General features: G+C 44.9%; 1 protein-coding gene across 1 annotated transcript; it reads left to right on the top strand.

Moving 5' to 3' along the window:
- The first annotated feature begins 3,039 nt into the window (after positions 1-3,039).
- Positions 3,040-26,803, top strand: FASLG (Fas ligand). Its single transcript, XM_075320992.1, has 5 exons — positions 3,040-3,303; positions 8,692-8,694; positions 21,483-21,525; positions 22,058-22,111; positions 25,949-26,803. The coding sequence occupies exons 1-5, from the start codon at positions 3,040-3,042 to the stop codon at positions 26,338-26,340; spliced, it is 756 nt and encodes a 251-aa protein (XP_075177107.1). The 3' UTR covers positions 26,341-26,803.
- The last annotated feature ends 377 nt before the right edge of the window (positions 26,804-27,180 follow it).

Genomic DNA, 27,180 nt, shown 5'->3' with positions numbered 1-27,180 from the left:
CTCGCCCCCTCCCCTCCGTGATGTGCTGCTCGCCCCCTCCCCTCCGTGATGTGCTGCTCGCCCCCTCCCCTACGTGATGTGCTGCTCGCCCCCTCCCCTACGTGATGTGCTGCACGCTCCCCCCACCTCTCACCCCCGTGGTCAGCTACCCGCCCCCTCCCCTGTCACCGCCGTGATGTGCGCTCCCTCCCCTGTCACCGCCATGATGTGCGCTCCCTCCCCTGTCACCGCCGTGATGTGCGCTCCCTCCCCTGTCACCGCCGTGATGTGCGCTCCCTCCCCTGTCACCGCTGTGATGTGCGCTCCCTCCCCTGTCACCGCCGTGATGTGCGCTCCCTCCCCTGTCACCGCCGTGATGTGCGCTCCCTCCCCTGTCACCGCCGTGATGTGCGCTCCCTCCCCTGTCACCGCCGTGATGTGCGCTCCCTCCCCTGTCACCGCCGTGATGTGCGCTCCCTCCCCTGTCACCGCCGTGATGTGCGCTCCCTCCCCTGTCACCGCCGTGATGTGCGCTCCCTCCCCTGTCACCGCCGTGATGTGCGCTCCCTCCCCTGTCACCGCCGTGATCTGTGCTCCCTCCCCTGTCACCCCCGTGATCTGTGCTCCCTCCCCTGTCACCCCCTTGATCTGCTGTCCACTCTCCCTCCACCTCTCACCCCCGTGATCTGCGCTCTGCTCACCTGTCTCCCCCGTGATCTGCGCTCCCTCACCTGTCACCCCGTGATCTGCGCTCCCTCACCTGTCACCCCGTGATCTGTGCTCCCTCACCTGTCACCCCCGTGATCTGCTGTCCGCTCTCCCTCACCTCTCACCCCCGTGATCTGTGCTCTGCTCACCTGTCTCCTCCGTGATTCGTTCTCTGCTCACCTGTCTCCTCCGTGATCTGCGCTGCGCTCCCTCCCCCACCTCTCACCCTCCCCGATCTGCTGCCTCCTTTATCTCCTGTGATCCAGCTGCCTAGATCCATCCTGTAGGGTAACTATCCCCAATCTCACCTCCCACTCCCCTTCCCACCCATCCCCCCCACCCGCTCCCTCCCCCCATCCTCTGCCGCTCCTGCATCCACTGCGCCCTCTCCCATCCGCCCCCACCCTATCCCAGCCGCCGTCTCACAATCACAGATGCTCCCTTTATATGCCGCTTCCCCCCCATCTGCTGCCGCCCCATCTGCCGCCCCCCCCATCTTCCGCTGTTTTTTTTTTCTATGCCATGGGGGTCTAGTTTCCAAAATGGGGTCACATGTGGGGGAGCTCCACTGTTTCGGCACCTCAGGGGGTCTCCAAACGCAACATGGAATACGCTAATTATCCCAGACAATTTTGCGTTTGAAACGTCAAATGACGCTCCTTGCCTTCCGAGCCCTGCTGTGCGCCCAAACATTTGAGTTCCACCACATATGAGGTATCTGCGTACTCAGGAGAAATTGCACAATACATTTTATGGTGCAATTTTTCCTGATACCCTTGTGAAAAAAAAAGCTACCTGGTTGAAGTAACAATTTTGTGGTAAAAAAGTTTTTTTTTATTTTCACGGCTCAACTCTATTAACTTTTGTGAAGCCCCCAGAGGCTCAAAGTGCTCAATAAACATCTAGATAAATTCCATGAGGGGTCTAGTTTCCAAAACGGGGTCACATGTGGGGGAGCTCCACTGTTTCGGCACCTCAGGGGCTCTCCAAACGCAACATGGTGCGGCTAACGATTCCAGGTAATTTTCTGTTCAAAAAAGTCAAATAGCGCTCCTTCCCTTCCGAGTCCTGCCGTGTGCCCAAACAGTGGTTTTTCGCCACATATGAGGTATCTGCGTGCTCAGTAGAAATTGCCCAACAAATTTTGGGGGTTCATTTAATCCTGCTACCCTTGTGAATATGCAATATTTGAGGCTAAATTAACATTTTTGTTGCAAAAAGTAAAATGTTCATTTTTTCCTTCCACATTGCTTTAGTTACTGTGAAGCACCTGAAGGGTTAATAACCTTCTTGAATGTGGTTTTGAGTAGCCTGAGGGGTGCCGTTTTTGGAATGGTGTCACTTTTGGGTGTTCTGTGTCATGTAGACCTTTCAAAATTGCTTCAAATGTGATGTGGTCCCTAAAAAAAGTGGCTTTGTAAATTTTGTTGTAAAAATGAGAAATTGCTCATAAACTTTGAACCCCTATAACTTCCTTAAATTTTTTTTTTTTCCCAAAATTGTTCTGATGTAAAATAGACATGTGGGAAATGTTATTTATTAATTATTTTGTGTCATATGTCTCGTTGGCTTTAGAGCATAAAAATTCAAAGTTTGAAAATTACAAAATTTTCAAAATTTTCGCGAAATTTCCGTTTTTTTCACAAAGAAATGCAAAAAATATCGGCCTAAATTTACCACTAACATGAAGCCCAATATGTCACGAAAAAACAATCTCAGAATCACCGGGATCCGCTGAAGCGTTCCAGAGTTATAACCTCATAAAGTGACACTGGTCAGAATTGCAAAAAATGGCCTGGTCTTTAGGGTCAAAATAGGCTTGGGGCTGAAGGGGTTAATTGTTCTCGGCAGCACTGGGCCTGTTTACATGGGACAATGTGCTACCAAGAACAGTGACTTTTTAAGGGGCTAAAAGATCATTTCATTTTTGCTTGTTCATAGAGTGAACAGCATCCTGTTTACACTGCACGATTGTCTGGCATTGAGCATTCCTAGAAAAACTCGTTCCCAAAAATCATGCACGGTGCACCCTTAGATTTTCATATTACATAAAGGGATGAATCTAAAGAAACATCTAATCATGTGGGAGTTATATTAAAAGTCTATTATAAGTCATATCGAACTTACACAAGGAGGATGTTGCAGTTCCTTTAGTTGCAAATGTACGAAAAGGGAGGGGGTAGTGAAGAGGAGGAAGGAAAAGAAGGTGTAAAAAGGCGGGCGTTGCTATATGAGTACTATAAAGGTTTTAAAGTGAGAAAACCCACTTCTTCCTTCAGCTAAACCTGTAGCACATGAAGATTAAACAGCAGTACGTCTTTTACAAGCTGCGGCATATCTACATCGTCCAACATGCATCAGCAGAACCTAAGATACGCACAGCAACCAGTGTTTTGGATGAACCAGCATGAAAGACCTGTTATTTTGACCCATCAAACAATGCAACCAACGCCACCTCTACCAACTTTTCCAGATTTTAGGAAAAAGCGACGTAAAAATGGAACTTGTATTTATCTGGCGCTTATATTCCTCCTGGTCCTTTTGGCGCTGGCAGGAGTTGGACTGGGAACTTATAAAATCATAGAACTACAGAAGAAGCTGGATGAAATCAAACAGGTAAACCCCCGTACTGTGTATATTCTAGTCATTGCGGCATATAGGCAACATGTAAGATAGGTGTTTCTGCATTTTTCATTAAATACAAGGCAATTTGAAGTGTTTTTATTATTCGAAGTCACCATATATAAATCTACAAGAATATTACTTACAGCTTTGGCACAAAACTACAAGGAACATCTATGTGCTGCTATGCAAATCTTTCAGCCGACAGATCTCTAACAGATTTCTACTATTATCTGGGTTATCATTATAATATATTAGCATTAACTCAGTGGTGGTCTAAGACCCTCAACAACCGGATACTTGAGTGGACACAGTGATTTGACGAAAACTGTGGAATCTTTATTGTTTCCATCAGGTGTCACAGTAGTTCTATCAGGTGTCACAGTAGTTCTATCAGGTGTCACATTAGTTTCATCAGGTGTCACACTAGTTTCATCAGGTGTCACACTAGTTCCATCAGGTGTCACACTAGTTCCATCAGGTGTCACACTAGTTTCATCAGGTGTCACACTAGTTTCATCAGGTGTCACACTAGTTGCATCTGGTGTCACATTAGTTCCATCAGGTGTCACAGTATTTCGCATTTGCACATTCTATAGTGATGGGTGAATAGTAAATATTCTGGTTTGGATTATTCATAACAAATCTAAAGTACTATTCCGGTGTTCATCACGAATAATAAACCTAATGCAAGTCAAAGGGGAAAAGGAGCATTTTTCTTCTCGGGACAAATACTGGAATAGTACTTGGTATTCGGTAAGCATTATCCATATTTTTAATAGTTACAATACACCCATCCATATTCTTCTACTCTTCAAAACAGCTGTGCTTGGGATTACATTTTTGTCCCATTCCCTAGAATGAAAATTTAGCTCCTCCTAGTGGTGGATAGAGGCAGTCATAAGTTCATAACTTACCAGTATATAGGCAAAGGTTCTATTTTAGAAGAGCTCTGGAAAAGAATTAAGAAATGTATTACTAAATTTTGGTATTTCCTATTAACATAAATAAAACTATAATGATGCCCGAGGGTGCAAAATCAATTTCCTTGAGCAAATTTAGTATTAACATTATTATTAAATTGCTTTTTAGTTAACTTGTAGCATCATCAATGCACAACCTGAGGTTTAATGATTAATGCTAAACCATGGTCTAATGCAGAAATTAGAGACTAGATTTCGCCTTGTGTGTTCTCAAGTCCTGTGAATCATGTGAATGTATCGTATAGAAGTATTATTCAGAGAAAATTATTAATTCTATTGGTTATCAGTCCGTAAAGCCCAGTGCAGGCCGTTAGAGTGCACGAGAATTATTCTATGCAAACTCTAAGATAGGGGTTGTTTTTTGGATAGGACAGATAGAAAACCCTACAGATGTCTATGGAGCCTACCTATTGTATTGTGACGGAATTGGAAAATGTATAGTTGCCAACTTTGGTTACAGCACATCTCATGCGACTGTGTTGCTAATATATATATATATATATATATATATATATATATATATATACATGTATATATATAGTATATATATATATATATATATATATATATACTGTATATATATATATAAAGTCATACTTAAGCAAACATGGAGTGTAAGCATTATTTTGAAGAGGTTTTTATGTATGTTATAATACAGGTGATACATATTGTTGCTGATCGTGGGAGTCCGGGTCCAGAGTCCAACATCAATAGTAGAGATGAGCGAACCGGTCGCGGTTCGGCTCGAGGTCGGTTCGCCGAACGGGGGTCCCGTTCGAGTTCGGTTCGTCGAACGTTCGACGAACCGAACTCGAACCAATAGGCTATAATGGGAGGCAATCACAAACACATAAAAATGCATTATAAATGTACACAAACAGTTAATAAACATTGCCATAACACTTACCGGTCCCCGCGATCCCTTCTGCACTCTGTCTCCTGCCGCTATTCCATCCGATGATCGCTGAATCCTCCCGGTGACTGGCACTGCAGCAGTGATGCAGGACCTATCGTGACGTCAAAATAGCCATGTGACCAGTCACGTGGCTATTATCTCATTGGCTACAGACTGGTCACATGACTATGACGAGTCATGTAGGACCTGCGAGTGCATCTCTCCGGTACACGGTGCACATATGTGTATCGCCGTGTACCGGCGACATGCTCTACCACACGGTCGACTCCCCGTTCCGTTAGGGACCGGCTGACCGGTCATTAACGGAGGTTGCCATAGCAACGCAGTTAGCGGTGACGTCACCGCTAACCGCGGCTCCGAGAGCACCGTTGCTATGGTAACGCGTCTGTCAGCATCTGAGAGCAGGGAGCCAGCGCTAAGCGGTGTGCGCTGCTCCCTGCTCTGTGCACATGTAGCTGCAGCACACATCGGGTAATTAACCCGATGTGTGCTGTAACTAGGAGAGCAGGGAGCCAGCGCTCAGTGTGCGCTGCTCCCTGCTCTCTGCACGTGTAGCTGCGTGCGCTGGTAACCAAGGTAAATATCGGGTTGGTTACCCGATATTTACCTTAGTTACCAAGCGCAGCATCTTCCACGCGGCGCTGGGGGCTGGTCACTGGTTGCTGGTGAGCTCACCAGCAACTCGTGTAGCCACGCTCCAGCGATCCCTGCCAGGTCAGGTTGCTGGTGGGATCGCTGGAGCGTCGCAGTGTGACATCTCACCAGCAACCTCCTAGCAACTTAGACAGTAAGGTATGTGGGTTTGGAACAATTGGTGTTACACTCTCAGTGACAGCATTGACAGCTCTCAAATCATGCACCATTCTGTACGTGTCAGGGGAACCTTTGGGCCCTTTTTTCTTGATTGGATACAAGGGAGTGTTACAGGGGGAGGACCTTTGTACTAGAGCCCCTGCTTCCACATATTCTCTTATATCTCTGGTCAGGGCCATTGATTTGGCTGGACTTAAGGGATACTGTTTTAAACAAGGAGGAGTGGAGCCTTCTTTTAATTTTATCATGACTGGGGGAATAGGAAGCCGACCAACATCAGTTTTTCCCTTTGCCCATACAATGTCTGGAACTTGTTGCATTGCTATGTCTTCACTAGTTCTGGTATCGGACACTCTCGCAGATTTGGACATGTACACCATTGCTGCAATCTTGCACAAGTGTTTGTCAGAGAGGGGACTTGTGACTGTAATACCTTCTGGGGTGTATTGTATGGTAGCCTGGATAGCACTTAACACATCAGCCCCCAGCAAATTCATAGGAGTGTTTTCACTAACAATAAGCTTTGTGAGAATTTCCTGGCTATCTTGTAATCTCAGCTTCATCTGTTTTGTCAAGGGAGTTTCAGACACCAATCCCTCCACCCCAACACACTCCACAGTCTCGTCAGTGATCATATCTGGCTTTATCAGGTCTTTATGTACCACAGTGCCGGCTGCCCCAGTGTCAATTAAAAATTCTGCCTCTTTCCCCCCTGGCATGGTTATGGTCGTAAGTAAGGTGGGACCAGGTCCTGAGGGAACGAAAACAGGGTACACATTTGTCACTGGGTTGCCAGTTTCCTAGGTCAGAGGCAAGGGAGGAGGGAAATCAGTCTGCTCACTCTCCTTTTTGGAGTTTTTGCACTGTCTGGCATAATGTCCATTCTGTCCACAATTCCAGCACTGTACGGTCGCTCGGTCACCTGGTGCCCCCCCCCTCTGTTTCCACTGTCTTCCTTGTGCTCTAGCATACATAACTGGTCGCTTGCATTTTGTCAGTTCAACCCCCTTAGCTACTTGCAGAAGGTCTGTTGGGTCCATGTTTCTCCACTCAGGTCTGGCTGTCTGTACTGCTTCTCGTAAAAACTTATTCATACCGTCAATGAATGCATTCACCAATATTTTGATATCAAGGTCGTTTCTTGCACTGTACCCCATGTCTGTCCACTTCAGCTGTAACCTCCCAAAGTACGTCTCTATACTCTCCCCTTTTTGCTGTGTCACGTCAGTCATCAGTACAGACTGCTCTGTTTGTTTCTTTGTAGCCCATCCTTTCAATGCCTCACAGTACGTCATTCCAGACCTCTCAGACTCAACGTCCATGACCCATGATTGCTCCTTCATCATATCAGTATGCGTCTTAATTATGTGTCCCAGCACGTCACCTGCTTTTGCAGTCACCAAACTCTCGAGGTCTGCCCAAGTGCATTTATAAGTCACCTGTATTGTCTGTATTTGCCTGTAAAATGGGAAAGGTTGGTTTTCAGGGTCAGGTAACTGTTTCAACATAGCTAGCTGGTCAGAGGGGCTCCAGGGGTAATATTCCTGTGTCTGTCTGATTCTTGTGACCTTCCTCGGTCGGGATGTATCTGATTTTTTTGTACTGGTCCCAGCGCGTTCTTTCCTTTCCTCACCGTCAGCTTCCTCCGCAAAACTCAATTCCTTCACTACCTCTGTCTCAGTGTCAGCGTCCTCTGTCATCACATGTGATCTGGTTCGAACAGGATTTAGTGCAATCCGCTTAGGGCGAGTAACATTACATGTAGCACAAGTACCTCTCCAGTCTGGGTTTTTCTGACTACAATGTTTACAAGTCCATTCATCTGGTCTGGGTTTCTGCTTATGAGAAGGGGGGGCGGTAGCAGTCACAATTCCTGCTTTTGGTGCATTAAAACATTCATAATACACCTTATCTCCCGCTGTGGTCTCTTTATATCCACAATGCTGCACCTCTTCAGCCACACGACACCATTTATTTACTTGTTGCTCTACCCTCTTGTCTTTTATCCAACCTCTCTTTTCTTCCCTGAATCTGTGCCATTTCTCAACATCCAAACATCCGTACTCTGGCATGTCTGCCTTTTTGAGTATCGGTCTGACATTTTTCACTGCTTCTTTGCCTTCTCTTTCTTGCACTATCTGTTTGGCTGTTTTGGATCCTGCTGGAGCCCCACGCTGCACACTGAACAAGTTGCCCATGGCTTCAACTTATTCCCACACAGCCCACCTTTCTGCAAATGCCCTCTCAGTGTCCCTGAACCTTGTTAACAGGCCACACGTCTCCTGGCAAGTCAGAATGGGCTCTCAAGTGGTAGCAAGAAGGCTCAATCAGCATTCACTCTCACCTGCTACACTTGTAGGGCGTATTGGGAAGGGTTAAAAAACACCTCTCACCCAATAGACCAGATGACTAAAGCAGGAAGGACCAGGTGTGATAGTCCTCTCACCTGCTAGACCACCTCCATGTAAGTGGGAAGGCCACACGGCTCTCTAACCCACTTGACCTGATGTGTGCAGTTTGGCTACTCCATGCTGGTCCTTTACAAAGTATTTCAGCAACAAACGTAAGAGTTAAACCAAAACAATTAACAGAGCTGACTTCTCACAGAGGGCAGAAAATCGCGCAGCTGTTCACTTGACCCCTCCCAAAAGAATGTCAGCCAGCGCACAGTTTGTTTAGCAAGAGTCTTATCTCGTTCAGATTCAGCTTCCAAAACACAATCCTAATACCCACTGGTATAATACACAATCCCTGCAGAAAATTGAGACCACTTATATACCTTCACAGCACTAATATTCTACTTTACTATAAAACCTTCATCCCCATTTTGAGGGGAAGAAACACACAATATCTCACTATAAGGACAGATCCCAGGACCACTTGTCTTACTCATTCATTGATTCCAGAAGCATAGGTAACAATACACCTTCCAAGGATCAGTTAACCTCACATGCAAATAAAATTATCTAAACCGCTCTTGATACTGATGGGAAAAAATACATATGTCAGGTATCCACTCAAATACTCTATATGGCTATGCCCTGTGACATTTCACAACCGGAACATCTTTTCACAGTCCACAGTATGACATATAACCATTAGACTTATACATACATATTATTTCACCAAGTCTCTTATCTCAATTACTTGTCACTTTGTTATTCAGAGGCTTCTCATCAATATACAACAACCTATTGCCTCCCTACTTTATCTAGGCATTAATATGAAACCACTTATGAACACATATCCCTAGACCAGAGTATTGCCACAAAAACACAAAACACAGCAACACAGCAAATGCAATTATACAGAGACTGTCCCAAATTCCGTGCTATGCACTCTATGCAATCAGTTAATGGACGGACAACAGATTATCTTATTACTCTATATTTCAACTCTCATTCAGACATGCATGAAAAAAACAATACTCACTGGTGATGCCAGAGTTCTTGAACCGTGTGTACAGCCTTACCCAGAATATTCGGGAAATCAGAGAGAGTGAAATGAAGTGTAAGAATAAAGCTTCTCACCTTGCTGCAGCTGAAATTTCACTGTCTCAAGAGTCCCCAAAACTTCTTCCGAATAGGCCGGTTGGCCACGGCCCCACGTTGGGCGCCAAACTGTTGTAGCTGTTCTGTTTTGTCACAAGTCAGCTTATGGGATCACCAGTGAGGTTCTCTTGAGTTAGGCCTCTTCAGACCTAATCAAGATCGAGCGCTCGGAGAGAAAAGACCAGCATCCATGTGGGCATGATCAATTTCTTCTGTTTATTTCATCAAAGTACAGTTTATTTATACCATTTACAGATCAATGTGATATTGCAAAAGAAAAAGAAAAAACTTCGAGCTGAACTTTACTAATTGTTCATATGACCTTTAAGTTTTAGCAAAACAAAAATGTAGAGTCATGCATATGAGATAAGAAGAACATTTAGAAACCATAATAATCCTTGAGTCTGTCTCTTATTCCGTAGGCTCCATAATGACTATGAACTACCATCAGATATACTTACTAATAACAATAAATCTTTAATAAAGGAAAAGAGAAACTATTAACCCTTCTATATCACCAGCGATACCTATCATTGCTGGGATCGCTGGTAAGTTGCTATCTTAGGCAAGGTTACGTGTGCAGGGAGGCCGACACTTCCCCGCTCGGCCCCGCCCCCTCCCGCACTCCGCACATGTATGTACACACACACCTGTCCCCAGCCATGCAGACAAGCACTGCCACTGACACCCTCGTCTGGCCCCGCCCCCTGCTCGGCTCCGCCCCCTCCCGCACTTTGCATGTGCACACACATACATACATACATGCACATACATACATACATGCACATACACACACTCACTCACACATACACTCACCTGTCCCCAGCCATGCAGACCGCAGCACTTCTACTGACATCCTCAGCGCCTGGCCCCGCCCCCCGCTCGGCTCCGCCCCCTCCCGCACTTTGCATGTGCACACACACACATACATACATACATACATGCACATACACACACTCACTCACACATACACTCACCTGTCCCCAGCCATGCAGACCGCAGCACTTCTACTGACATCCTCAGCGCCTGGCCCCGCCCCCCGCTCGGCTCCGCCCCCTCCCGCACTTTGCATGTGCACACACACACATACATACATACATACATGCACATACACACACTCACTCACACATACACTCACCTGTCCCCAGCCATGCAGACCGCAGCACTTCTACTGACATCCTCAGCGCCTGGCCCCGCCCCCCGCTCGGCTCCGCCCCCTCCCGCACTTTGCATGTGCACACACATACATACATACATGCACATACATACATACATACATGCACATACACACACTCACTCACTCACAGATACACTCACCTGTCCCCAGCCATGCAGACCGCAGCACTTCCACTGACATCCTCAGCGCCTGGCCCCGCCCCCCGCTCGGCTCCGCCCCCTCCCGCATTCAGCATGTGTATACACACACACACTCACACACTCACACACACACACACTCACCTGTCCTGCAGTCACTGCGGCACTGACGTCCTCAGTGCCACGGCCCCGCTCGGCTCCTCCCCTCCCCCCCGAACTCCGCCCCCCGCACACAACGGAATCCGACAAAGAATTCTGTTCTTTGTCATCCGTTGTACAGCGTTGAACAGCGCATCAGTCACATGCGTCAAGCGACGCATGTGACTGATACAAATCAACGGAAATGTGAACTTAGCCTTTAGTGTGACGGGGCCTTTACCGCTGTTACCGCTGACAGCCAGCACTGATCTGCACGCTGCACGCTGCTTCCCGTTTGTAGTGATGATTGTAGTGAGGATGAGGTTCCCCAGCCCCAAGTGATGAGCTGGGTAAACTCATCCTCACTACAATCGTCACTACTACTACACTAGAAAGAAAGAAGACAGAAGAGCAGGATCGTGGAGGGCTGACAGGGGGTAATAAAGATGGAGTCTCTAATGTGTCTGTGTATTTATTTCTATTAAAGTATTTTTTCTCTGTGTGGTGTTTTTTTTAACCCTTTATTGGAGATTCTTAATGGCCGGGTCAAACGTGCCTGACATTAAGAATCTCTGGCTTAATACTGGCTAGTAAAACAAAGCCAGTATTAACTCATGATTACCCAACAAGCCACCCGGCTCCAGGGCTGTTGGAAGAGTTGGATACAGCTCCAGATGATGGCGCTTCTATGAGAGCGCCATTTTCTGGGACAGCTGCGGACTGAAATTCGCAGCAGAGGCGCCCAGAAACCTCGGGCTAACCTGTGCTGCGGATTCCAATCCCCAGCTGCCTAGTTGTACCTGGCTGGACACAAAAATGGGGCGAAGCCCACGTCATTTGTTTTTTAATTATTTCATGAAATAAGTGAAATAATTAAAAAAAACGGGCTTCCCTATATTTTTGGTTCCCAGCCGGGTACAAATAGGCAACTGGGGGTTGGAGGCAGCCCGTGGCTGCCTGCTGTACCTGGCTAGCATACAAAAATATGGCGAAGCCCACGTCATTTTTTTGGTGGGAAAAAAAATTCTGCATACAGTCCTGGATGGAGTATGCTGAGCCTTGTAGTTCTGCAGATGCTGTCTGCTCTTCTCCATACAGACAGACAGCAGCTGCAGAACTACAAGGCTCAGCATACTCCATCCAGGACTGTATGCAGAAGTTTTTTGCCCCCTGAAAAAATTATGTGGGCTTCGCCATATTTTTGTATGCTAGCCAGGTACAGCAGGCAGGTACGGCTGCCCCCAACCCCCAGTTGCCTATTTGTACCCGGCTGGGAACCAAAAATAAAGGGAAGCCCTTTTTTTATTATTTCATGAATTTCATGAAATAATTAGAAAACAAATGACGTAGGCTTCGCCCCATTTTTGTGTCCAGCCAGGTACAACTAGGCAGCTGGGGATTGGAATCCGCAGCACAGGTTGGCCTGAGATTTCTGGGCACCACTGCTGCGAATTGCAGTCTGCAGCCGCCTCAGAAAATGGCATTTTCATAGAAGCGCCATCTTCTGGCGCTGTATCCAACTCTTCCAGCACCTGCCTGCTATACCTGGCTAGCATACAAAAATATGGCGAAGCTCACGTCCTTTTTTTTGTAGTTTTTTGGCAAAAAAAATAAAAAATGCTTCCCTGGATTTTCCATTGCCAGTGAAGGTAACATCAAGCAGTGGGGGTTAGCAGCCAGTAGCTGCTTGGATTACCCTTACCTAGCAATACAAAAAATGCAGCGGGAGCCCATATATATTTTTTTTAATTATTTATTTAAATAACTAAAAATAAAATGGGCTTCCCTGTATTTTGATTGCTGGACATCACAGTGCTGTAAAAATAAATCTTTAAAAAAATGACGTAGCGCTCCGCGGTATTTTTGATTCTCAGCGCAGATAAAGCAGACAGCTATGGGTTGCCACCCCAGTCTGCCTGCCGATACCTTGGTTGGCAATCAAAATACAGGGAAGCCCATTAATTTTTTCTATTTAAAAAATAGTTAAAAAAAAAATGACATTGGGTCCCCCCATTTTTGATAGCCAGCTAGGGTAAAGCAGACGGCTGTAGCCTGAAAACCACAGCTGGCAGCTTTACCGTGGTTGGGGATCCAATGTGGAGGTCCCCTCAGGCTCTTTTTTATAATTATTTTATAAATATTAATAATTACACAATAAAAGTAGGGTCTCCCCCAAATTGGATCACCAGCCAAGGTAAAGCGGACAGCTGTGGTCTGGTATTCTCAGGGTGGGAAGGTCCATAGTTATTGGGCCTTCACAGCCTAAAAATAGCAGGCCGCAGGCACCCCAGACGTGGCGCATCCACTAGATGCGCCAATCCTGGCGCTTCACCCCAGCTCATCCCGTGCCCTGGTGCAGTGGCAAACGGGGTAATAAATCGGGTTGATACTAGCTGTAAAGTCACCTGAGATCAAGCCCAGCAGTTTGTGATGTCATGGCGTCTATTAGATACCCAACATCATAAACTGTCAGTACTAACAAAAAAAAAAAATCGACAAAAGAAATTTATTTGAAAAAACAGTCCCCAAAACATTTCCTCTTTCACCAATTTATTGTAAGAAAAAAAATAAAGGGGTCCCACGACGACTCTGGACCGTCTAGAATATGGGGGGGAGACACTCAGGGAACGTATCCCCCATTTTCTAGGAGTGCGGACCCTTCATGTGAGGAGTGTGGGTGCAATGAATCTGCACTCACTCTCCCCGGGTCCACAGCAGCAGAGTCCATGTCGTAATAGTTGCTACCAAAGCTGCAATGCCCTGCTCATGAGGTAAGGGCATGCCTAATCAGGAGAACTACTGTAGAGGAAGCTCTGCTCACTGGTATATAGATGCTCAGAGGTAATAATAGATAAAATTAGTGAGTAACCTCGGCACTCTAAATCTCCCAGACTAAGTCAGTAAGTCCCAATGGATAGTAATGCAAAATCACTCTTTATTGGTCCGTATTAAGAAAAAAAAATTTTCATAAGCATATATGTTTTTGTCCAAAACAAGTTACAAATGACGTTTCGGCCTGAGCCTTCGTCAGATTGGACTTATCTGCATGTAATCATGAAAAATGACAATAATCAGTATCACATAAGAGTGAGAGAACAATAACATAAACTCGAACAATGTAGAGGTACAATTGGGATGCAGCAAAAAAATTGCAACACAGCAAGAAATGAAACACATGATACAAATGTCATAATACAGTACAAGGACAATATAGTAATGACAAATATGGGGTCAGAGTAGGCTTAGACAGCTCTGGTACGAAAGAGATGTCAATCATAAAGTAACATGTGCAGTAGGTGTAGAGCTACAGTATGCATGGCAGAGCTAATGGGTAGACTGACCATAGAAAAAGAAAGGAGAAAAAGTGGAGAAAAAGTGGAGAAAAAATGGAGAAAAAGTGGAGAAAAAGTGGAGGAAAAATTGGAGAAAAAGTGGAGAAAAAGTGGAGAAAAAGTGGAGAAAAAAGTGGAGAAAAAGTGGAGAAAAAGTGGAGGAAAAAGTGGAGGAAAAAGTGGAGAATAAGTGGAGAATAAGTGGAGAATAAGTGGAGAATAAGTGGAGAATAAGTGGAGAATAAGTGGAGAATAAGTGGAGAATAAGTGGAGAATAAGTGGAGAATAAGTGGAGAAAAAAATGGAGAAAAAGTGGAGAAAAAGTGGAGAAAAAGTGGAGAAAAAGGTGGAGAAAAAAGTGGAGAAAAAGTGGAGGAAAAAGTGGAGAAAAAGTGGAGAAAAAGTGGAGAAAAAGTGGAGAAAAAGTGGAGAAAAAGTGGAGAAAAAAGTGGAGAAAAAGTGGAGAAAAAGTGGAGAAAAAGTGGAGAAAAAGTGGAGAATAAGTGGAGAATAAGTGGAGAATAAGTGGAGAAAAAAATGGAGAAAAAGTGGAGAAAAAGTGGAGTAAAAGTGGAGAAAAAGTGGAGAATAAGTGGAGAATAAGTGGAGAATAAGTGGAGAAAAAATGGAGAATAAGTGGAGAAAAAATGGAGAAAAAGTGGAGAAAAAGTGGAGCACCCTTTGGTGCCTTTCATGTGGCACTAAGGGGTGCTTAGCTTTGTATTTAGCCAGAAAATGAAAAAAAAAAAAAAATGACATAGGGTTCCCCCTAGTTTTGTAGTCAGCTAGGGTAAAGCAGACGGCTGCAGCCTGCAGACCACAGCTGGCAACCTCACCTTGGCTGGTAATCCAAAACTGAGGGCACCCCACGCTGTTATTTTAAATTAAATAAATAATTAAAAAAAAAAAACACGTAGGGGTCCCCCAAAATTGGATCACCAGCCAAGGTAAAGCAGACAGCTGGGGCCTGATATTCTCAGACTAGGGAGGTCCATGGTTATTGGACTCTCCCCAGCCTAAAAATAGCAGGCCGCAGCCGCCCCAGAAGTGGCGCATCCATTAGATGCGCCAATCCTGGTGCTTCGCCCCAGCTCATCCCGCGCCCTGGTGCGGTGGCAAACGGGGTAATATATGGGGTTAATACCAGATGTGTAATGTCACCTGGCATCAAGCCCTGGGGTTGGTGAGGTCAGGCGTCTATCAGATACCCGACATCACCAACCCAGTCAGTAATAAAAAAAAATAGACGACAAACACATTTTTATTTGAAAAAACACTCCCCAAAACATTCCCTGTTTAACCAATTTATTAGAATGAAAAACAAATCCAGGTCTGGTGTAATCCAAGGGGTTGCCATGACGATCCACACTGTCCCAGTCAATGAAGAGCAGGTTGTTCCCCATTGGCTGGGAGAGCAGTGCAGTGACCTGAGCTAACATCAATGGGTCAGCCCAGGTCACTGCAGGGCATGACAAGTGCTGCTGTCAGCGAGGTACATTACCTGCGCTGATCTCCAGCACACTGACAGCCCCTGTCACTGAGGTCAATGACCGCCGCCTTCACACCAAGTCTCGCGAGAGGCCCGTGACGTCACCGCTAGTCAGTCTCGGGTCGGAAGCGAGAGGTGATGTGACAAGCGGCGGCCATGGAGGACAGTGACAGCGCTGAGGTCGGGATGGCGGGACTTCATCACCGCAGGCAGGGCCGGCTCCAGGTTTTTGTGGGCCCCGGGCGGAAGAGTCCCAGTGGGCCCCATAAACACGCAGACACACACACATACACAGATACATACACGTACATATACATATTTAAAGACAAACTCACAAAAATACATATAAACAGACAAATCTATACAGTCATATACACTGACATACATAGATTCACATCATACATGCATACATACAGAGACACACACTGCTATGCTGCATACATACATACATACAGACAGACACACACATACTGCTCTGCTGCATACATACATATAGACAGACACACACACTGCTCTGCTACATACATACATACAGACAGACACACACATACTGCTCTGCTGCATACATACATACAGACACACACACACACACTGCTCTGCTGCATACATACATACAGACAGACACGCACACTGCTCTGCTGCATACATACATACAGACAGACACACACACTGCTCTGCTGCATACATACATACAGACAGACACGCACACTGCTCTGCTGCATACATACATACAGACAGACACACACACTGCTCTGCTGCATACATACAGACAGACACACACACACTGCTCTGCTGCATACATACATACAGACAGACACACACACTGCTCTGCTACATACATACATATAGACAGACACACACATACTGCTCTGCTGCATACATACAGACAGACACACACACACACTGCTCTGCTGCATACATACATACAGACAGACACGCATACTGCTCTGCTGCATACATACATGCATACATACATACACGCATACTGCTCTGCTGCATACATACAGACACGCATACTGCTCTGCTGCATACATACATGCATACATACATACACGCATACTGCTCTGCTGCATACAGACAGACACGCATATTGCTCTGCTGCATATATATATATACATACATACAGACACGCATACTGCTCTGCTGCATACATACATACATACATACAGACACGCATACTGCTCTGCTGCATACATACAGACAGACACGCATATTGCTCTGCTGCATATATATATATATACATACAGACACGCATACTGCTCTGCTGCATACATACATGCATACATACAGACACGCATACTGCTCTGCTGCATACATACATGCATACATACAGACACGTATACTGCTCTGCTGCATACATACATGCATACATACAGACAGACACGCATATTGCTCTGCTGCATATATATATACATACATACAGACACGCATACTGCTCTGCTGCATATATACATGCATACATACAGACACGCATACTGCTCTGCTGCATATATACATACATATAAACACGCATACTGCTCTGCTGCATATATACATACATATAGACACGCATACTGCTCTGCTGCATATATACATACATATAGTCACGCATACTGCTCTGCTGCATATATACATACATATAGACACGCATACTGCTCTGCTGCATATATACATGCATACATATAGACACGCATACTGCTCTGCTGCATATATACATACATATAGACACGCATACTGCTCTGCTGCATATATACATACATATAGACACGCATACTGCTCTGCTGCATATATACATACATATAGTCACGCATACTGCTCTGCTGCATATATACATACATATAGACACGCATACTGCTCTGCTGCATATATACATACATATAGACACGCATACTGCTCTGCTGCATATATACATACATATAGTCACGCATACTGCTCTGCTGCATATATACATACATATAGACACGCATACTGCTCTGCTGCATATATACATACATATAGACACGCATACTGCTCTGCTGCATATATACATACATATAGACACGCATACTGCTCTGCTGCATATATACATACATATAGACACGCATACTGCTCTGCTGCATATATACATACATATAGACACGCATACTGCTCTGCTGCATATATACATACATATAGACACGCATACTGCTCTGCTGCATATATACATACATATAGTCACGCATACTGCTCTGCTGCATATATACATACATATAGTCACGCATACTGCTCTGCTGCATATATACATACATATAGACACGCATACTGCTCTGCTGCATATATACATACATATAGTCACGCATACTGCTCTGCTGCATATATACATACATATAGTCACGCATACTGCTCTGCTGCATATATACATACATATAGACACGCATACTGCTCTGCTGCATATATACATACATATAGACACGCATACTGCTCTGCTGCATATATACATACATATAGACACGCATACTGCTCTGCTGCATATATACATACATATAGACACGCATATTGCTCTGCTGCATATATACATACATATAGACACGCATATTGCTCTGCTGCATATATACATACATATAGTCACGCATACTGCTCTGCTGCATATATACATACATATAGACACGCATACTGCTCTGCTGCATATATACATACATACAAACACACACCTTGCTCTGCAGGGCCCACACACGCGGCTCCGGGGGTCACACACACGGCTCTGCGGGGCCCACACACGCGGCTCCGGGGGCCACACACACGGCTCTGCGTGTCCCACACACGCGGCTCCGGGGGCCACACACACGGCTCTGTGGGGCCCACACACGCGGCTCCGGGGGCCACACACACGGCTCTGCGTGTCCCACACACGCGGCTCCGGGGGCCACACACACGGCTCTGTGGGGCCCACACACGCGGCTCCGGGGGCCACACACACGGCTCTGCGGGGCCCACACACGCGGCTCCGGGGGTCACACACACGGCTCTGCGGGGCCCACACACGCGGCTCCGGGGGCCACACACACGGCTCTGTGGGGCCCACACACGCGGCTCAGGGGGCCACACACACGGCTCTGCGGGGCCCACACACGCGGCTCCGGGGGCCACACACACGGCTCTGTGGGGCCCACACACGCGGCTCAGGGGGCCACACACACGGCTCTGCGGGGCCCACACACGCACGGGGGGACAGGGAGGGGCGGGGAGGGAGTGATGTCCCACATACTGATCAGGTCACGGTGCAGATGGGGCCCACACAGCGCCGGAGGGAAGCGATGTGCTGGGGGTCGCTGGCTGGCACTGTGACTCCTTCATCTGTGCGACCGAGCAGGACGCCGGGCGGTAGCTCCGCCCACAGATGATGCTCAATGAAGGAGAACACACCCTTAAAGGGCCGGCAGCCACAGTTTCCAGTGCCAAGGACTGCTGCCTCCGGACCGACCGCAGGTAAGCCGAGCGGGACCGTGTGTGTGTGTGTGTGTGTGTGTGTGTGTGTGTGTGTGTGTGTGTGTGTGTGTGTGTGTGTGTGTGTGTGTGTGTGTGTGTGTGTGTGTGTGTGTGTGTGTGTGTGTATGTATGTGTACATGCCGCGGGCAGGAGGGGGCGGAGCGAGCTGAGCGGGGAAGTGTCGGCTTCCTGCACGTAACTAGGATAAACATCGGGTTACTAACCAAAGCGCTTTGCTTGGATACCCGATGTTTATCTTGGTTACCAGCTTGTGGCAGGCTGCCAGCGATGGCTCCTGCACACTGTAGCTGTAAAAAGCCCTGCTTTTTGCTGCTAGAACCGTTCTCGAACGTTTCTAGAACTATCGAGCTTTTGAAAAAAGCTCGAGTTCTAGTTCGATCTAGAACATGGCCCAAAATCACTCGAACCTCGAACTGGAGAACCTCGAACCACGAACCGCGCTCAACTCTAATCAATAGGTGAAAACACCCCATAGAAGGGCCCAACTCCTGTATGAGATGTATAGGCTCAATAAGTCTATGGGTCCATATACAGCTCTGTGAGGGCTGCGTAACTTTAGAATCGTGTCAAGGGTCTTAGGACCTGGACCCCCACCGATCAGAAACACTGATTATATATATACAGTATGTACATTATACATATATATATAAACTTTTACAATGACAGCTGCACTCTAAATAGCTTCAGAAACAAAAGTACAATAAGACTGAAAAACCATTGATCATTTCGGTGTCCTCCAACATAAAAAGTACCACAAAACTTTGATCTACGCTGACACATCTGTGCTCATTATTATGTTGTTAGATAAAAAAAAGTAAAGAGTAGGATACCAGGTGATATTCCAATGTATTGATGAATATAATGTCTATACATTGTGTCCTATCAATAAAGTATAGCTACTCTTCATTATAGCATTCATATATTTTCCATGCAAATGGAAGGGCTGGAATCTAATTATTCCCATTACTAGTTTGATCCTTTTATGTGTGGTTGAGCATTTTGTGCCACCCATTAAACCTTTGGCCAAGACCATGTATTCTTACCTATAGATTCATTTTCTATTCTTGCCTTCAATATTTCATACATTATATACACATTAGCTCATCTAGTGTTATGGGTCCAAGGTCTTTTGAGAGTCTTCATCATAACTATGAAAATTATAGCCAAATATTGTTTATCAAACACCATACCTACACATTATTGGAAGACTATGGTGTCAAAGACAATTTGTGAGGTTTTATATATTCATTTAGGAAAAAGAAACCTTTGTTTTTCGTATTGAGCCCCTATAATGGATAAACATATAGCGGGGATAATTTAGGAAAACCTGCACTCGCAGTGGGTTGGATCCGATGGCCCTTGAGGTCCTTCCAACTCTACCATTCTATGATTCTATGATAATATGCAAAATTAAAGGGTTATTGACAAAAAAGACAAGTTATCCCCAGTTACGGGATTGGGGATACCTTACTGATCATTGGGGATCTGACCACTGGGAGGGACCCAAAGTAATCAGAATGTTATCCACTATCTAACACAGATGAAGGATATTTTTTTCTTTTTTTTTTTAAAACCTTTTAATTTAGTGATTGGAAAAGGTTAAAACAAAGTTTCAGAAACTTATTTGAGTGCTGAACAATTACGTTCTATGCTATAATTAAATATCATTAAGTTCTAATGGCTCCTCCACACGAAGAGTACTAGGTGAAAAACATCTTAAGTAAATGAAAAGACCCTGAACACCCTAGAACACCTCAAGGCCTCAAGTACTTAGCAGATGACATGATCCATATAGACAAAGCCCATGTTCTATCAATAAGGAGAGAGGCCGGCTCTGTGGACAACCTTGACACAAGCAGCTCGTTATAATACTTACTTTCCCCTGAGGTGGCATTGCTAGGGAATTGATCAATGACTTTAGTATTGCCCAATGCAGGGGTGGACAGATCATTGGTGCAATCTGTGTAGCCTCACAGGGATCCAAGAGGTTAGGAGACCCATTACCACTTCCAAAACAAGTGAAATTGTGTTTTGTCATGACCTTTTGGGCTGCAAAGGGCCCAAATACTGTCCTGCACAGGATCCATCTTCTATCTATGTCTGCCAGTGCTCCAATGAGAAATTCAAATTGATAGAATAGGAATAAATATAATCAATTGGGAGTCATTTGATTTTATCTCTGCTTTTTTGCAGCCAAGTGATGCAGATTTATCTCCTTCTTCTGCAAAGCTAACAGGTAAATGATGCTCCTTTAATGTTTTTAGACCTGTCCCCAGCCATGCAGTCCCCGGCACTGACGTCCTCAGCACCATGGCCCTGCTCGGCTCCACCCCCCCGTACTCCGCCCCCCGCACACATTACCCCGCAGGATGGGGGCACATGTCAGGATGGTGGCTGCACCACGATGAGGGCGCATACCAGCATTGGGCCACATCACAGCATCAGCATATTTTACTTAACTTTACACTGTTCATGGCCTTCTTTCATTACAAGCCATGGACATCATTAAACATTAGACTCATCTATTAAAACTGTTCCTTCTGTTGTTTGTCATTTTAAAACCAATAAACAATTATAAGAACACTAAATGAAACCTAACCCATCCAGTCCATTCATTACCTTATTATTCAATCTGCTAACCTACATACACATTCTAGACTACCTGATATGTTAGAATCGGGCCACCTTCTAGTCTATATATAAAATCTTGTAAACATGCAGAAGCTGCAGAGGTTAATTTTTGCCAATTGTGTTTTTTTTTTTTGCAGGGCTGGAAAAATACCCAGAGAAAAAAGAAGGCAGATTGGCTGCACATGTCACAGGTAAGTCTCAATCTCACATTCTGAATTTTAAAGGGAATCTGTCATAAAAAAAACAGTATTTACTCAAAACCATAGGGAAATCTGCAGGTACATAGCGTTTTAAAAAATATGTGCAGAAGTCTAATTGCAAATGCAGCTGCAGGGAGAAAATGAAGTTATATTCTCCCTGCAGCTGCTGCCTTGCAGTAATTGGGGCAGTACAGGTGTCGCGGGCGGGGAGGAGGGTGTCAGCACTGCGCTCACCCCTCTGCTCGGGTCCGGCTGCTGCTGCTCAGTGGTGGCTCGAGCGGTGGGCCGGATCCTGGGGGTTCTCGAGCGGCGCTCCTCACCCGTGAGTGAAAGGGGATTGGGTTTTGGGATATAGTCTATTGTCCGTGACGCCACCCACGGTTGTGGTGATCTGTTAGCACCACCGCTGCTCGGTGTGGGGATCCCGGGAGTGATGGTGTGAAGCAGCAAGTTGTTGTGTTGCCCCTCCGTGGGTAGGGGTTGGTGATCCCGGGGCCCAGTGTTGAGGTGGGTAGATGCAGGGCTTGGTGGGCGCAGGGACGCGGGGGCAGCGCTGTGCCTTGCGGCACTGTGGTACTCACTCAGCCTGAGACGTTGACACAGTTCTCGGTAAAACACACGGCTGGAAAGACGGTTCCCACGGACGGCTGCACTTGCTTTCCCCAGTAGGTGACGGTGATGTCCCTTTTCCTGCACCTAATGTTGTTGATGGTCTCGATGGGTTCCCACCGGTAACCCGCTCCCTGGCTTCAAGCTGGACCGGAGGAGCTCTACTCTTTGCCCGCAGGCGCTGGCCCTTAGAAACTGGTGCCCTGGCGGTGGCGGTGTCTCTACTGTAATGGTTGGGCTGTTGCCTTCAATCGGGACTTGGTTGTTGGGAGACAGACGTCCCCTTCACTGACGGATTTGGCAAATTATGGCGACTCCTAGCCTTGCCGGGGTCCGAGAGGCCCCTGCCCTGGTGCTGACTGTCCTTTGTACACTGCTCCAGACCGCCGGGCCACCACCCGTCCGCGGTCCTTCCAGGAACTTCCAAACGGTCACCCCTCCGGACAATCACTGCCGTTGCTGACCTTGCTGACTCTGTCCTGCACACAGCTGGACCAACTTCAGGCTTTTCTACTCTCACTTTTACTCTTTTCTTCTTTGCTCCACTACTACTTCACTTTCACTTCACTTAGCTCCTCTACCACTTCACTGTTTACTCCTCCACTTCCCTCACTGTTCTGCCTGGTTCTTCCCGCCACCAGGGCTGTGTACTCCTCGGTGGGCGGAGCCAACCGCCTGGTTCACCCCCTGGTGTGAACATCAGCCCCTGGAGGAAGGCAACAAGGATTTTGGTTAGCTGTGATGTTCCTAACTGGGGTGTAGGGTGTGGTGGTGTGATGACCTGTGACCCCTGGCTTGCCCAGGGCGTCACACAGGGGGCAGTGCACAGTCACAGTGAGGATGCTAGGCAATGTCACCCTATGGATATTCTTTGTATTTATTTGCAAAATTCTTCGTAAGAAATTCTTCATAAGACATAGCAAGCTACTTATTACTGTGACAGCTAAATGTCTAGTCAGAAAATTTCCATTTCATTAGGCAGCACAATGGCCCTGTGAGCACCCTGGTGGCTCAGTAGTTTATACTGCACGCTAGGGTCCTGGGTTTATATCCCACCCAGGACAACATCTGAAAGGCGTTTGTATGTTCTCTTCAATTTTTGTGTTTCCTCCAGGTTCTCCGGTTTCTTCCCACACTCCAAAGACAAACTGATGGGGAATTTATGTTGTTAGCCCCAATGGGCACAGTGATGATTGATAAAGTCTGTAAAGCGCTATGGAATATGATGGCGCTATATAAGAAAGCAAAAATAAGGATTAAATAAATATAGGAACTACCGTGATAACTAATTGGGAAATGGTCTACAATGAACTTAATAAAACTAAATATTGGGATACGTAAATGTGAGAAAAATGGAATCAGAGACAGAAATTTTATATAAAAATATTTATTTTATTTCAAAATTTCAAAATTTATTTTATTTTTCATTTTAAAAAGTGTCAGACGACAGCACAATGGTCCAGGTAACCAGGCAAGGATACCGGTGGGGAGTAGTAAGTAGGTGGCTGGATCTGCCTAGAGCCTGTTAATATGGAAAAAAGGAGGGGAAATGAATTTGACTCCTCATGCACTACCTATAGTAGGAAGAGATATATGGTAGACTAAATTACCTGAATACCGTAGATAGGAAAGAGTATAGGCTCTAAAAAGATGGTGGAGAAGTGGAGGTGACTTTCCACAGGAACTGGTAACAGAGGGTACCTGTAGGTGTAAGGTATATAAAGGTTAGTTGACAACACAAGAAAGTATGTGTTATGATGTTTAACTATAAAGATAGCATACCTGTGGGTACCTTATATATACCAAAATGAGGCTCCGGGTGGCGGTTGAAAATTATTTGTGGATACCCTAAAATGGAAGAGCCAAAACATAGTTGTTGCTTTAGACCACATATATAGATATAATAGAACGAGTAATAGATAATATCTAGAGATACCACACATTTAGCTGTTTCACACTGGATGCTTAGCCCCCCATTTTTTCGAGCTCTAGTGTCCATTAACTAAAAATAAAGATGATATGATTGAGGTGGTGGGAACTCTATTCATATCTATTGTAATCAGAAAAGAAATAATAATAATCTTTATTTTTATAGCGCCAACATATTCCGCAGCGCTTTACAAATCAAAGGTTCATATACAAGCAATAGTTATAAAAAATACAATAATTAAAGCAATGAAGACAACCCTGCTCATGAGAGCTCATAGGGGTGGAGGGAGTGCTTATTTACAATGACAATCCAGTCATCTCAAAGAAAGAAATGGGGGTAGATAAAGTCTGCCTGAACCAGTCAGTCAATCTTTGAGATGCTTTTGAGTGTGGTAGAGCTTGACGGAGAGTTATGTTGTGAGAAATCGTGGAGAGGGGCTATTTGGACTTAATTTGTTTAGAGAGTGTGATAGACCACCCTAAAAAGATGTGTTTTTAGGGAGTGTCTGAAGATGAGTAAGTTGTGGATCGTCCTGGTTTCTTTGGGTAGAGCATTCCAGAGGATTGCTGCAGCTCAGGAGAAGTCTTGGATCCGGGAGCGGGAGGTTTGGATTAGTGTGGATGTTAGTCGAAAGTCGTTCGCAGAGCGTAGAGAATGGGTAGGGTGATAGACAGAGATGAGGGTGGAGATGTAGGGGGGGTGCTGCACTGTGGAGACCTTTGTGGGTGAGAACAAGCAATTTGAATTGGATTCTGTGATATATGGGCAGCCATTGCAATGACTGGCACAGAGCAGAAGCATCTGAGCACTGGTTAGCCAGGTAGGTGACCCTGGCTGCTGCATTAAGGACGGACTGTAGAGGAGAGAGTTTAGTTAGGGGAAGACCAATTAATAGAGAATTGCAGTAGTCAAGGAGTGGATGAGAGCCACGGTGAGGTTTTTTGCAGTTTCCATGGTGAGAAAGGGGCGAATTCTAGAGATGTTCTTGAGGTACAAGCGACAGGAGTGGGCAAGAGATTGTATGTTGGAGATGAAGGAGATAATACATATGATAATACATATGAAAAAAAACAAATTTGGTGTGAAGATGCCCTAAGAATTAATGTTTGCACCTAAGAGGTAAATCCACAAAGTATATAATACATTTTCAAAATTCTTTAAGAAATTTTGGTATGGTGTTACACTCTTAGAATCCTATTGTTACATTAGTTCTTTAGCCTTATTTAGGATCCAAAATGTGACTTTTAACAATATATTTTCAATAACAACTCAATATTTTGATTTTACAGGAAAGATCAGTCAAAATTTGCCTCTCATTTGGGAAGATCAACTCGGATATGCATTTACCGCAGGCATCCAGTACAAAAACAGAGGCCTAATAGTGAATAAAACAGGCCTGCACTTCCTCTATTCTTCCATCTACTTCCGAGGAAGTGATTGTCATCAGAAAGAACTGACTCACATTGTCTACAAGAAGTCTTCAAGGTATCTAGGAGAAATCAAACTCATGGAAAATAAAGAGGATCACAACTGTATCCGAAATAATATGTGGGGAAGACAGAGTTATTTAGGAGCCGTTTTCAACCTCACCATTTATGATGTATTGTATGTAAATGTTTCCAGTGTCAGCTTAGTAAGCTTTGATGAAACGAAAACATTTTTCGGCCTTTATAAATTATGATATGAACTTTCCAAGTCCCAAATATATTAGAAAATTTTGATTTTGATATTTTGATGGTCGCTTTCATCTAATACATTCCTTATTTAATGGGGAACTGTCATGATCAAATATCTTCTTTTCTTCAATCTTCCCCACGTCAGATGGAAGATGTGCAATAGTAATATTTTTCAGATTGTTATATCCTAGAGATTTCATTTTGTTTCCATGTTTTAATGGATATGAGTTATATTTCTCTTTTCTAAAGCCAAGGAAAGTTTACAACTTTGGACTGTTTCATTCATTTTTATTCCATTTCATCGTATTGGGCAATAAATTGAAAAACTGTTTGATGTGTATAATAACCATTTTTAGACACTGTAATATTAGGCATAAGTGAACTACAGTAATTCTATGGATGCAAATAAGAAGATAATGTACACCGGTAGACTGTAGTAGGATACAATTATGTGATAAAGTATGGATTAAAAAGAACCAAAAAGAAAAAAGAATTTGTTAAATTAGTAAAGATAATATGTCACCACTATTGCTATCAGTTATTTGATATTTTCTTTTAGACATTAGTCCAATATAAAAGAAATGTACTAATTCCTAAGTTAAAGAATTATAATACTTTTAATAGTCTAAATATTGCAGTAAAATAAAATCAATTCTGTAGGTCAGCCATATACGATAGATGCTACAAAAATCTTGAAAAAAAAGATTTAATCAAGACAAACCATTTCCAGTTTCAAGAAGCACTCCCATCAAAGTTGTTATCCTCTTAATTTCTTGAAATCATCATATTATATAGCACTGTGTTCTTACAATTACTCATCTTGCCCTCCTACCCAGTTAATTTTT

This window comes from Anomaloglossus baeobatrachus, chromosome 8, assembly GCF_048569485.1.
Source record: "Anomaloglossus baeobatrachus isolate aAnoBae1 chromosome 8, aAnoBae1.hap1, whole genome shotgun sequence".
NCBI lineage: Eukaryota > Metazoa > Chordata > Amphibia > Anura > Aromobatidae > Anomaloglossus > Anomaloglossus baeobatrachus.
This window is presented reverse-complemented; position numbering and strand designations above follow the sequence as displayed.

Bases quoted from the DNA above. Each gene is read 5' to 3' on its own strand.
- FASLG (XM_075320992.1), top strand. From the start codon at position 3,040: ATGCATCAGCAGAACCTAAGATACGCACAGCAACCAGTGTTTTGGATG. The intron at 21,526-22,057 runs GTAAATGATGCT...TTTTTTTTGCAG, and splicing joins TTCTTCTGCAAAGCTAACAG to GGCTGGAAAAATACCCAGAG. The intron at 22,112-25,948 runs GTAAGTCTCAAT...TTGATTTTACAG, and splicing joins ATTGGCTGCACATGTCACAG to GAAAGATCAGTCAAAATTTG.